The following is a 13,142-nucleotide window of genomic DNA, read 5'->3' as shown; positions in this document are numbered from 1 at the left end:
TGAGGCAAAGAATATACACACATAAGTTCAAGCTTTTGCAAAAAGCTATCACTTCCATTCATCTTCAATCTTCAAAATGAATCATTTTTAATTCAAGAAAACACTCATGTTGATGCTAAAACCCCTTTTAATTCTTAAAAAAGTTATCTTTTTTATACCCCACATAACAGAAAAATAGTTATAGTGAAGAATTTGATAACATAGGATAGCTTAGTTATGGAGGTTGCTGGGAAAAACCTGTTTTCTTCACCACCAACTTTTTCTCAGAAAACCCAACTCAGGAATTGTCCTTGTTCAATTTCTTCTTCAGGTAAATTGTTGAATTATTGGATGAAACTTGTTCAAATGGAATGTTGTGCTCCTGTTTTAATTTGTTTGTCTGGTTTCGACTTGACATGAAGTTAAAAGAATTTTATTTGTTTATTTGGTTTTGACTTGAAACGAAGTTTTAAGATACGTAGAATGTACAAAAATGTCGGAGTAAAGCATCTAATACCCTGAATTATAACCAAATTTGCTACGACACACTCCGACTTCACGGGTTCCTATTATCCATGAACTAAATTTTAGCGTACTTTTGTCATCCTTTTTAGCTGACAATAAAGTGAGGTTGGAGTGTGTCATAGCAACTTTGGCCATAGTTTGGATAGTTTGGGGGTATTGGATGCTTATCTCAAAAATGTCTGTTTAATCTTGTGGTTTTAAACATGCCACTGTAAGTTGGAATTATAGAGATGTCAGAAAAAGGAAAGAGACATTCGTTTTGAAACATACTGAAAGGGAAAGTAAAAGTAAGATAAATAAATTGAAATGGAGGAAGTAATAGAATAGCGAAGATTCATATAGCTGAAGTTAACTAGTTTGGATGAACGATATTGTTGTTATAAATGCATTGAGTTCCCATATGCATTCTTCGTTCTTCTAGCATAGTAGCATGCACCGTGTCCTACTAAAAAAAGAAGGAAATAACATATTGAGTGGGAACTGATTCCTAGTCCGCTAGATAAATAATTCAACATACAACCAACAGCACCATTTAGCCTCTTGTATCATAGGTGCGAGCAGATAATATTGTACTAATTTTGAGAAAATATAGATAAAATACTTAGTTTTACGGAGAGACTATGAGTTCACGTGACCCATATTTAGGCGATTAATTCGCCCCTGGATACTTGAGGTTTTTGTTTTATAAAGTTAATGTGTTTAGTGAAACGTGGCACTGAAGTTGTTGAATTAGCTATCTAATGTTCTTCGTAGTTACTTCATTGGCATGATATTGATGCTAGATTGTTGAATTTTTGAAATGAAACTTGTTCAAATGGAGCAGAATTGACAGTGAGGATTCATATGGCCCAATTCAACTAGTGTAGGTTGAAGAGTCTTTGTTGTTGTAAATATGTTGAATCCGAATGTATTTGCCTTCTAAATTCTTCTAGCATTCCCATTTATCACTATTTGTAACTTTAGTTTTATAATGTTAATGTGCATGGTGAAATGTGTTGAATTATTGGAACGGAACTTGTCCAATGGAGCAGAGATGTAGAATAGATAATGAGGATTCATGTAGCCGAATTCAGCTAATAGATTGAAAGGATAAATGTTGTTTTAAATGCGTTGAATTCCCATTGTTCTTTTCCTTCTTGGTTCTTCTACAATTCCCATTTGTCTACATTTGTAACTTTAATTTTATAAAGTTAAATGCCTTTTTAGTGAAATGTATTGACTTATTGGAATGAAACTTGTACAAATGGAACAGAAATGCAAATAATGAGGATTAATGTAGCTGAATTCAGCTAGTTTAAATTGAGCATAATTGTCGTTGTAAATACGTTGAATTCCCATTGTTTTTGCTTTCTTGGTTAGTCTAGCTTCCTATTTATCAAAATTTGTAACTCTAGTTTTATAAAGTTAATACGGTTAGTAAAATGTGCTAAATTATTGGGATGGAACTTGTCGAAATGGAGAGTAAATGCAGAATGGATAATGAGGATTCATGTGGCCGAACCTAGCTATTTTAAATTTTGGCATAGTTGTTGTTATAGATGCATTGAATTCCCACTATTTCTGGTTCTTGATTCTTTTAGCATTCCAATTTATCAATATTTTTAACTTTAGTTTTGCAAAGTTAATGTGTATAGTGAAATGTGGCCCGAAGTTTCTGAATTGACTATTTAACGTGCTTCCTAGTTACTTAATTGTCATGAAATTGATGCTAGATTGTTGCCTGCTCGGTGACAGAAAAAGACCATTAATTCTATGTTAAGTGACCTGTGTTGGTTAAAGGAATGGACTATTTGTCTCATTATATGGTCTTGACCAATCCTTGCCTCATATTTGTATAGACTAAGTTTTTGGAGTTGAGTTAGGCCAAAGTCCATTTCTTTTTACATTGTTCGCCTACCTATCATTGGAAGTAAAAATGGAGTTGAGAATGAGTTTAGTTATGTGAACTGAAATTATCTCAAATTTGTTTCTGCTTCATTTGCTACATTAGTTTTTTCCACATATTTTGGTACTTCTTTTCCTGCTAGGAGTTCTTAAAACTTTTTTTGATAAGCATGGTGTCCGGGGAAGCTCGCGCGCACCCTGACTAATTCCATGGGGTACCTGCCACCGCCACTAGCAACCGGTACCAAGTAACTTTGTCCACCAAGGCTAGGACCGATGGAAAGAAATCACCTAGTGTTTTTTGATTTGAACCTGAGACTTCGTAGTTCTCAACCCACTTCATTGACCGCTAGGCCACACCCTTGGGTGCTGTTTAGGAATTTTTCCGAACTTCAATTATCTAATGTTGGTTTTTGATGTTTTCTTGGAGGGTAGAATCTATTACGATTGTGACGGTTTTAAACAAATAGAGTTTGTCAAACTGAGGTAATTGGGAGGTCACCTTGATGGAAGAATTCAAGTCTCACATTCATTATTGTAAACAGATAGTAGATAGTGACTTTGTCCCATTGCTGAATCCATCCTTAAAGGATGCATTGGCATTTTCGAATTTTCTAGAAGGCATTTCTTGAAATAATCGGATTTCTTTATGCTTTTCTGATAGCAAAAAAAAGTTCCATTCTCTTACTATGTTTCCGTTCTCTCCCTATTATTTTTTAAAGAACGACAAAGAACAGTCATATGGGCTCCAGTCCATATTTGGTCAAAAGTAAAACATTCCTTGTGTTACGCCATAATGGTCAGACTTTTCTTGTCTTTTGCACAATATGGTGAATGTCACCATTCAAAGGTTGAAGGGTAAACATTAAAATGGTTGATAACGGACATAAGAATTTCGGTAGTATGTATTTAACTGTTCTCTCTAGTATTTAAAATCCGTAGGTGCCATAAAATGATTAAATGTCTCTGCTACCATGTAATCACTTCTTCTCGCTACAGAAAAAAACACTGAATTTTGTAGTTTTAATGGCTTATTGGTGTAGTCCCTTACTGGAAGATATCTGTAAAACAGTAGACTAGAATCCTCAATTTGATGTTTGTATTTTAACTGTCCGCTAAGAGGGCCAACCATCTGAGGTATACCAGAAATATGCCAAAAGTTGGTTAGGTGCAGTTTGTACCACGGTATTGCCGTTTCAGAAAAGGGTACTGCGACTTTGCTTCCTTTCAGGTGCTTTTAAATCTTTATAAAATAGGAGCCATTGACATATCTTATTCTGCTTTTGTGGTTGTAGCTTTCGATTGGTAATGCGAATAATCCTATTTCTTAAGGATGTATGTTTAATATTACATGATGAAATTCACAGTTCTGATGCTTCATGATCATGCTGCTCCAGCACTTACTTCAGTGCCACATGCTTATTTGGCTCGACATGTTCCTCCATCAGCTATCAATCTGGAGCAGCAGTTTGAGAATCGGCTGGAATTTCACCTAGTAAAGGAAGAGAAAACATCCCTGGTGAGACTCTTGAAGTTTTTGATTTTAAATTTAGAAACATCCGTTGTTGTTTCATTGTATTATGGTTCTTAGGTAAGTCGTAGCGATATTGTATGCATACAATATTCTTCTGATCATTAATTAAAGTGGCTCTGGATTTTCTTTGCTGAAGGCAACAATAGATAGGGAGCTTTTGGAAGCTGCATCATCAGCAATAGAAGAGAATGACGTTGATTCAGAGAAAAATATAAAAGCTTTGCAAATGCAGCTACTTCATTGGCCTGGTCCATATTCGTAAGATGATATGATTACATCTGTTGATTTTAGTATCGTGTACATAGCATTCTTTGTAGTGCAGTCATTTTATTAGTTTGCTTTGTGGTTTTGCTCGTAGATTTGCCCCGTATTATCTGAAGGAAAAAGGACCCCTATCTACGGATAAGGAACCTCTTCGCAGTAAGGGAGAGAAATTAATGAACGTTGAACCACACAGTGTGGTTGCTCTTGCCAAAAAAGCTTTGTTGGCATCAAGAGAGGCAGCGTTATTAGCCGAAGACTCCAAATTACTTGAAACCACCTTTGACGATTCTAATTTTCCAGAGTAAGTTCCTTTTGCCTTCAAGAAAATATCCTTGTTAGTTTTCATTTTCACAGTTGTCTTCAACCTTCATGACTTATCTCCTACCTAATTGATTTTCAGTTTCCTATCCACAAATTTGGCTGACGATAAACTGAAAGAGCGAAGGACAGTGAGGTCAACGCGTCTTATAGAGAGGCAGTCTCGGAAAAGGGGAGCTCCAAAGCCAACTCATCAAGTTCAGGAGACAAATCGTTCAGGTAGGCCAGAAGTGCGGAGAAGAGTGAACGAATCTATTGATCTAAATGATCCTCTTCGAATGTTCCTATGGGGTCCCGAAACTAAACAACTTTTAACCGTCAAAGAGGAGTCTGAATTGATTGTCAAGATACAGGTATTATGCCCTTCTTGTCTCTTTTCCTGTAGAAATTGTTTTTTTAACATATCAAGGAGTCAAATCAATATCCGGTCATGTTTCAGGTTTCCATGAAATTACAAGAAGTGAAGCATCAGCTTCAGACTCAGTTTGCTCGTGAACCAACACTGTTCGAGTGGGCTGAAGCTGCAGGGCTTACTTCTCGAGAATTGAAATCACAACTTCTTTCTGGCAAGAGCAGCCGTGAGAAATTAATTAATGCCAATTTGCGAATGGTGGTTCATATTGCTAAGCAATATCAAGGACGTGGTCTCAGCCTTCACGATCTATTGCAGGTAAATGGAGATTCATGCACATAAGAAACACATTGTTTGTCCACCATTCTGAGATATGTTTGTATAGCTGAGCTATATCAAGGTGTCGTCTAGCCTTTACGATCTTGCAGGTTTATTAACTTACGATATATGTCCTTTGTCCCATTTTTGAGATTTGTTTCCAGATGAGTGTTCGAATCCGGCGTTGGATAAAATGAGAGTTTCTTGAGATGGTATGGTCATGTCCTGCGTTGATCACTTAATGCACTAATTCATATTTTGTATAATATTTTAAAGGGGTTAGCAGTTAGCATGGTCCGTGAGGATTCATATAGTTGCCACAACATAGTGAGGATTGAAGCATAGTTATTGTTGTTGTTATGTGAGTGTTAGAATCCTGAAGTTTTTGGTTACACATTTGATTCTACAATGAATTGTGACATTAAGATCAAGCAGTGTTATTTGGTATTTACTTTACCAGCTGATGGTCTGGGTTGTTGCAGGAGGGAAGCATGGGACTAATGAAAAGTGTCGAGAAGTTCAAGCCTCAAGCAGGTTGCCGATTTCCCACCTACGCATATTGGTGGATAAGGCAAGGAGTTAGAAAGGCCATATTTCAACATTCTAGGACAATCCGTTTGCCAGTAATGCCTTCTTATTGTAGCAAATTTTAACTTCCATTTGATGGTTCCTGTACACATTTTGTGTAGAAGTTAAATTCCAACTTTCTTGTTTGTGATGATCACTATTCCGTATCTGGATATCTAAGTAGCTGACTTGCACAAACTGGAATTGCAGGAAAATGTGTATGCGCTTCTCTCTAAGGTAAAAGACGCGAAAAAGTTATGCATTCAACAAGGTAATCATCATCCAACCAAAGAAGACATTGCGTCACGCGCTGGAATGAGTGTGGAAAGGTTGCAGAATCTGCTATCAACTGTTAGAACACCTCTTTCGATACAACAGTCGGTGTGGTCAGATCAAGATACTACTTTCCAGGTGAACTTTCATTGTGCCACTATATGCTTTTGAGCTATGTTGCTCAACTCTCCAAAATTATCGCTGCAGCCGTGTCAGATTCTCCAAAATGCACTACTTTTAGAGTATCGGACATGCACCTGTCGACACTTTTGAAGAGTCTGAGCAACATTGATTTTGAGGAACCTACTAAGTAAATCCCAATGTACAAAACAAGAAAACTCCGATCTTTTTCTCTAATTCATAGGAAAATCTCAAAAAGCAAGATACTTTCTGTATAAGAAATAGCAAGTGTTTTCCATGTTTATTACTTTCTTTGCTTTCAACAACCCTTTCTTTGAACATTTTTTTCCATACAATTTCTTGGGGCTTTTGACTATATTCTGTTAGGATGTCTGTGATACATGAGCTTAGGATAAGAGTCCAACATCGGCAAAACACAAGAGTGATGTTGAGTATATAAGTAAGCAGGTCTTAGACACTAATGACACGTTCTAACGCCGTGTCGAGTCTAGGCAAATCTCATGTTACGTCATTGAGTCCATAAGAGGGGGTGTATATGGCACCCTAGCTTAGGATAAGAGTCCCACATCGACAAACACAAGAGCTGCCCTCAGACCCTAGTGACGCATTTTAAATCTGTGTAGGTCTAGGCCCAGAGCGGACAATATCACTAGTTGGCGTTGCGATGTCTGATTATGCGTTAAATCTCTCAAAGAATAATTTCAAGTGCATGCGTGATTAGTTGCCTCTCTATCTCATCGAGGTAGTGATAAGGTCTGAGCACACTTTTCCCTGGGATTTTGCTGGGTATGTTGTTGTTGTTGTATGCAAGATTTAGGTATCCGTCTCAAATAACTAACTCCTGTGGACGTCTTAAGTCAAAAATTTCCTACCTTGTTTCGACACTTGCTAAAGAGAAGATGTCATTTTGTTTTCGATCCAGGAAATTACTGCTGACAATGCAATTGAAGCACCAGAACTGAGTGTGTCAAAGCAACTAATGAGGCGACACATACGCGGCCTCTTAAATGTCCTGAGTCCAAAGGAAAGGAAAATAATCCAACTTAGATTTGGCATTGGAGATGGCAAACGAAATTCACTCTCCGAAATAGGTGCTGTTTTTGGACTGTCAAAGGAACGAGTTAGACAGCTAGAAACTCGAGCGTTATACAAGCTAAAGCAGAATCTTAGCAAGCACGGGCTCGATGCATATTCCGATATGCTCTTTTAGATCAGACACTCTTTGATTTACGTAGCGAGATTCGAGGTGGAGTTGTGGCTGATGCAGAATCAACAGTACATACAAGTTGTTCACACACCCTTGTAAGTATGGGGCAAATGTTTTAACTGTTTTTAGTTTTGCTTTACAAACACTTGTGAACATGATGTTTCTGGTCTTGCCCTTTTTGTCTTGTAAAGTATCAAGTTGTAAATCTTTTCTTTCTTAATCCTGACATTTATTCTAATGGATTTTTTTTTCGAAAAGTAAGTTAGTTGGGTGTGCGAATAGAAGTTACACATTAGAAGTTGATGAGAAATAGAAGCTACATGTAAGTTTAGTTGGTTGCGCGAACAGAAGTTCCAGATTTGAAGTTGATGAGAAATAATTGATGAGAAATAGAAGCTACATGTAAGTTTAGTTGGGTGCGCGAACAAAAGTTCCAGATTTGAAGTTGACGACAAACAGAAGCTACATTATTGTATAGTTGAATACGCGAACAGAAGTTTCACATTAGAAGTTGATGAGAAATAGAAGCTACATGTTACTGTAGTTGGGTGTGTGCATAGAAGTTCCACGTTTGAAGTTGACGACAAACAGAAGCTACATTATTGAGTAGTTGAGTACGCGAACAGAAATTTCACATTAGAAGTTGATGAGAAATAGAAGCTACATGTTACTGTAGTTGGGTGCGCGAACAAAAGTTCTAGACTAAAAGTTGATGAGAAACAAAAGCTACATGTTTGTGTAGTTAGGTGCGCGAACAAAAGTTCCACATCAGAAGTTGATGAGAAATAGAAGCTACATGTAAGTGTAGTTGGGTGCGCGAACAAAAGTTTCAGATTAGAAGTTGATGAGAAACAAAAGCTACATGTAGTTGTATTCGACCGTTAAATGGTGCGAGGCTTTTTGTGAGAAAAGTATGGACTTGACCTATAGTGTCAAGCCGAGGTAAGAGTCATTTGTGAGTTGACATAGCCTAACAAGTGGTGTCAGAGTCATCGAGCCAGTAATTCCACTAAACAAGTATGAAGATAAAAGGAGAAACAAATCTCTTTTACAAACAATTTTAGCAGTTACTTTTAAGTTCCTTTCAAGGGATGAAAATCGAAAAACAAAGATAACTTCTAAAAAATTAGAAATCTAAGACCTCAAAACACTAACAATAGTGTTTATTTTTTAATCATCAATGGAGTCAGACTGTTGAACATAATTTTGTTTCTAGTGGTAGGATAAAATATAAAATAACTGATTACAATCTCAATAATAGACATTATACTAATCTTACAATAATACAGCAACAACTATTCAAAGTGAATCTACTTCATAATTCATTAGATAATCCGTTCATTTTTACTTATCTACTAAAAAACACTATAGTGAACAGATAAATCATAATATGAACATGCTTATACTTAATGAATCATATTTTTATGAGCTAATTTTATCGTCACACACTTAAGGATCGAATCCTTCTCCGAATCTGTGCATAGCAGAAAAACTGCATACAATAGATCCTTATGGTCGGACCCTTCTCCGAAACCTATGCATAATAAAAAAGGGTAAGGATAGAAACAACAATTTAAATTAAATTATTTCCACGAAAATGGCCATGGAATTTAAATTTCGCTTTCTAACCATTTCAATTTGCTGGCTTGTTCTATACCGCTTCTACACACCTTTTATACAGTTTCTATATATATATATAAATATTTCATACGAAAATTATACAATTTTGATACACAATTTATACAATAATTGTACTTTTTTTTTTATACACATTTTGTACAACAATTACATAATTTTTATACACTTGCTATATATTTTTATATATATATATATATATATATATATATATATATATATATATATATTATACATATACATATTTGATACATATATCTTATATAGATACATATTTTATATAACAATTATATTGTTTTTATATAATTATATTTAATTATCATTTCTAAATAATAAAAAAAAAACTGAAATATTTTTAAAAGGGTCGAATGACCCAAGTTGAAAACTGTATTTATATAAGGACTGTATCAGTATTATATATGGATTGTATCTGAATTACGTGGACCAAAATAACCCCTAATTAGGAAATGACTATAAAATGGAAATAGTATACCTGACCGACCACTTTTTGCAAAGATATCAAATTTGAGCTATTTATTTTAAAAAGTGTATAGAGTATACTTTTCTCTAATAAAAAGGCTGAGTACAGTAGATCCTTCTGATCGGATCCTTTACCAGATTTGGGTTGAGCTTATTAACACTTCCAAACATAAATAGAGTTGAACTTCACCAAACCAAACACCATTCAAACACCACCAAAAACAAAAAATGTCAAAATTTATACACCAAACTCTCCCTCATCATCATCATCATGCCATAATAATTCCATGTCCATTTCAAGGTCACATAAATCCAGCAATTCATCTTTCATTAAGACTAGCTTCAATAGGATTCAAAATCACTTTCATCAACACACAATTCATACACTCACAAATAACAAAAGCCCATTCATCAGAGCCCGGGCCCGGACCCGAATCCAACAATATTTTCTCTAAAGCCCGTGAGTCCGGGCTAGATATACACTACATAACTATTTACGATGGATTTCCATTAGATTTCGATCGAAACATGAATTCGTTGCCCTTCTTAGAAGGTCTTATAAATGGATTTGTTGATCATGTTGATGAACTTGTTGGAAAATTAATTGAAAAAGATGATTCAATTAATTGTTTGGTTGCTGATACATTCTTTGTTTGGCCATCAATAATTGCAATGAAATATAATATGGTTCATGTTTCATTCTTCACTGAACCTGCTTTGGTATTTGCTTTGTATTATCACTTGCATTTGCTTCAACAAAAGGGACACTTTGGCTCTCATGGTAAGTTCTCTTTTTATCTCTTACATATTGTTAAAATGTTTTAATTTTTTTGAGCTGTCACTATACAAAATATTCTACATTAAACTTGACCTGCAATATACTCGCTCATCTAAATTTATATATTCATTTTTTTAATCGATTTAAAAAATAATTGATAGATTTTTATATTTATTAATAGTCTAATTTTAAAATATTGATTCTATGCTTAATGAAATAATTTTATAACTACACAAATAAATTAAATTTATTTTAGATCATAATTTTTTTAATTAAACTCCGTATCAAGAAAGAAGCATAATAATTTAATAAATTAATTTTAGCAAATATTGGCTGTTATAATAAGTTGAGGATTAACACAGAAGATCAACAAGTAGTTGAGCGTGGTCTAATTTTTTAATTAATACTATTGTTATTACTTTTCTACTATTTTATTATTACATGTTTTCTCTTTTTTTTTTTTTTTAATTTATCATATTATTTGTAGTTGTTATCGTCCTCTTCTTTAGCGTATTGTTTGGTGTTGCTATTTTAATCCTTTTACATACTTGATTTTTTTTTTTTTTGAATCGGGACTAGGTTATACCTCCAACCAAATACGAAATAAAGTAATTCTACATTTTCTTTCGAGACTAATTATATCTTATATCTCACATCACACAATCCTTACAAGTGGCGTTTTTATATTTCCTTACAGAAAATCGCAAAGACATTGTTGATTATATTCCTGGAGTTAAATCTATCAAATCAAGTGACTTGCCATCCTTGTTTCAAAATTCAGTGGTGCACCAATTAATCTACAAGGCATTTCAAGATGTTCGAAAAGCCGATATAATAATAGCCAATACTGTTCAAGAACTCGAACCTGAAACCATCACGTCGATTCAAGAAAAGCATAGTTTCTATGCCATTGGTCCCATTGTGTCCGCGAATTTCACTGACTTGACTATTCCGAGTAGCCTATGGTCCGAGATCGATTGCACCCAATGGCTCGATGCCAAGCCACATGGTTCGGTCTTATACGTCTCGTTTGGGAGTGTGGCTCTTGTTAACAAAGAAGATATTCTTGAGCTAGCTCATGGACTTATGCTTAGTGAAGTTAATTTCGTTTGGGTACTTAGGTTTAATTTTTTAGGTCAAGATGAAAAAAGTATTTTGCCCGATGGATTCGAAGGAAAGGTGAAGGATCGAGGATTGATCGTGCCATGGTGCAACCAAATGAAGGTGATTTCACATTCAGCAATCGGGGGCTTCTTGAGTCACTGCGGATGGAACTCTGTAGTGGAAAGCATTTGGTGTGGGGTGCCTTTGATTTGTTCTCCACTTGTTACCGATCAATTGGCTAATCGAAAATTAGTGGTTTATGATTGGAAAGTTGGAATCAATCTACGTGATGGGGAATCAATCACGAGAGAGGAAGTTCGAGACAAGATTAAATATTTGATGAACGAAGAGATTTCGAGTAATTTAAGGAAGACTATAGCACAAGTGAAAGAAACATTTTATAGCGCATTGGCTACGAATGGATCGTCGAATGTTAATTTTAACAAGTTCGTTGAAGAATTGACGATGAAGATTAGTTTAGTTCGAGAGCACTGAATTCATATGAACTCAATAGCATTTTTTGAAGTCGTATATTTGTATTATGAAATTTATTAACTATGTATTAGTACTGAACTATGAACACAATCGTAATTATATTAGTTTGATTTCGTTATAGGAACCTAAAAAAAAAATTAAATTCTGAATTCACGATCTAAATGTTATATCGGAAATTGAGAATCTAAACATACCTCCTTAGATTATAAATTGCAAGTCATAGCAAGACTTCTTAGATTACAACTAATAACAAGTTTTTTAAAAATAAAATAATAAAAAATTTAAAACAAACAAAATTAAGAATAAGACGTTTTTTTATATGCTAATTAAAAAACTTCCATTTTAATAGGAGTTAGTTATTATGTGGGATAAAGTTATGGAACCTATTAATGTGCATGTTTTTTCTATTTCTTAAATTATATTTATATTCATTTTTTAAAAAAGAAAAACAAATACTTCTTCTTGTTTTTTTCCATAATTCATTCTTACTCAATTTCTTTTTTAATTTCCAATTCATGAATTTTGAATTCGCAATAGAATTGGTGATAGTAAATATTATATGTTAATAATTTATTTTTAATTTGTGAATTGTGTACGACCTATTATTCATGTATTGTTTTATACTATTAAGTTAAAATCAATTTATATATAACAAAGTCGTATTTTAAATGATTTTTTATTTTTGGGGTTTCAATTTATGAAATTGGTATATAAGATTCTATATAAATGATATATCTTATAACTGTTTCTAGCGTATGAAAAAGGTACATAATATGATATCCACAAATAAGTTTAATAAATTTTATTAAAGTCATTTTATACTTTTGTAATATTTATGAATTTTTTTTTTTCTTTGGGCGGGAGGTGGGGGGTGGGGTGGGTGGGTGGGTGGGGAGTGTTCAATGTATGGAATTGACATTAAAATTGGTATTGATGAAGTTTTGTATATGTCACATTTGTATGAAATGAGTTTTATGAATGTGACAATTGATACGAAAAATGGTGTTGTATATTACATAACTTTTTTAGTGTATGTAATGGATTTTTAATGAAAAACTGTCACTGTATATATTGAAAATAAACTAACAGATAATTGTTTGGTACCAAATAACTTTTTCTTGCAATAAAAAAAACAATCTGTATTAGCCATGGTAATATTGGTGTTGATTCACTATATTAATTTTGCTTTCTGGTATCAGTATAGTTCAATACAACAACAACAACAACAACAACAAACCCAGTGTATTCCCACTAAGTGGGAATACACTGGGTTTGTTGTTGTTGTTGT

The 13,142-nt window shown here is 34.1% G+C and overlaps 2 protein-coding genes across 3 annotated transcripts; both read left to right on the top strand.

The window, feature by feature from the left end:
- Positions 1 to 7,619, top strand: LOC107843111 (RNA polymerase sigma factor sigF, chloroplastic). Of its 2 annotated transcripts, none has more exons than XM_016687288.2 (9): positions 1 to 310; positions 3,756 to 3,907; positions 4,059 to 4,180; positions 4,281 to 4,487; positions 4,587 to 4,857; positions 4,944 to 5,174; positions 5,657 to 5,797; positions 5,952 to 6,152; positions 7,078 to 7,619. In XM_016687288.2, exons 1-9 carry the CDS (start codon positions 217 to 219, stop codon positions 7,363 to 7,365), a joined length of 1,707 nt encoding a protein of 568 aa, XP_016542774.2. In that variant the 5' UTR covers positions 1 to 216; the 3' UTR covers positions 7,366 to 7,619. The 2 variants fall into 2 exon arrangements, with proteins under 2 accessions (XP_016542774.2, XP_016542775.2); XM_016687289.2 differs by having other exon boundaries at positions 14 to 310; positions 3,786 to 3,907.
- A 1,905-nt stretch (positions 7,620 to 9,524) lies between these two features.
- LOC107842243 (UDP-glycosyltransferase 86A1) lies at positions 9,525 to 12,006 on the top strand. The gene is made up of 2 exons (XM_016685997.2): positions 9,525 to 10,258; positions 10,953 to 12,006. The coding sequence occupies exons 1-2, from the start codon at positions 9,706 to 9,708 to the stop codon at positions 11,852 to 11,854; spliced, it is 1,455 nt and encodes a 484-aa protein (XP_016541483.2). The 5' UTR covers positions 9,525 to 9,705; the 3' UTR covers positions 11,855 to 12,006.
- The last annotated feature ends 1,136 nt before the right edge of the window (positions 12,007 to 13,142 follow it).

Source organism: Capsicum annuum, chromosome 9, assembly GCF_002878395.1.
Source record: "Capsicum annuum cultivar UCD-10X-F1 chromosome 9, UCD10Xv1.1, whole genome shotgun sequence".
Taxonomy (NCBI): domain Eukaryota; kingdom Viridiplantae; phylum Streptophyta; class Magnoliopsida; order Solanales; family Solanaceae; genus Capsicum; species Capsicum annuum.
This window is presented reverse-complemented; position numbering and strand designations above follow the sequence as displayed.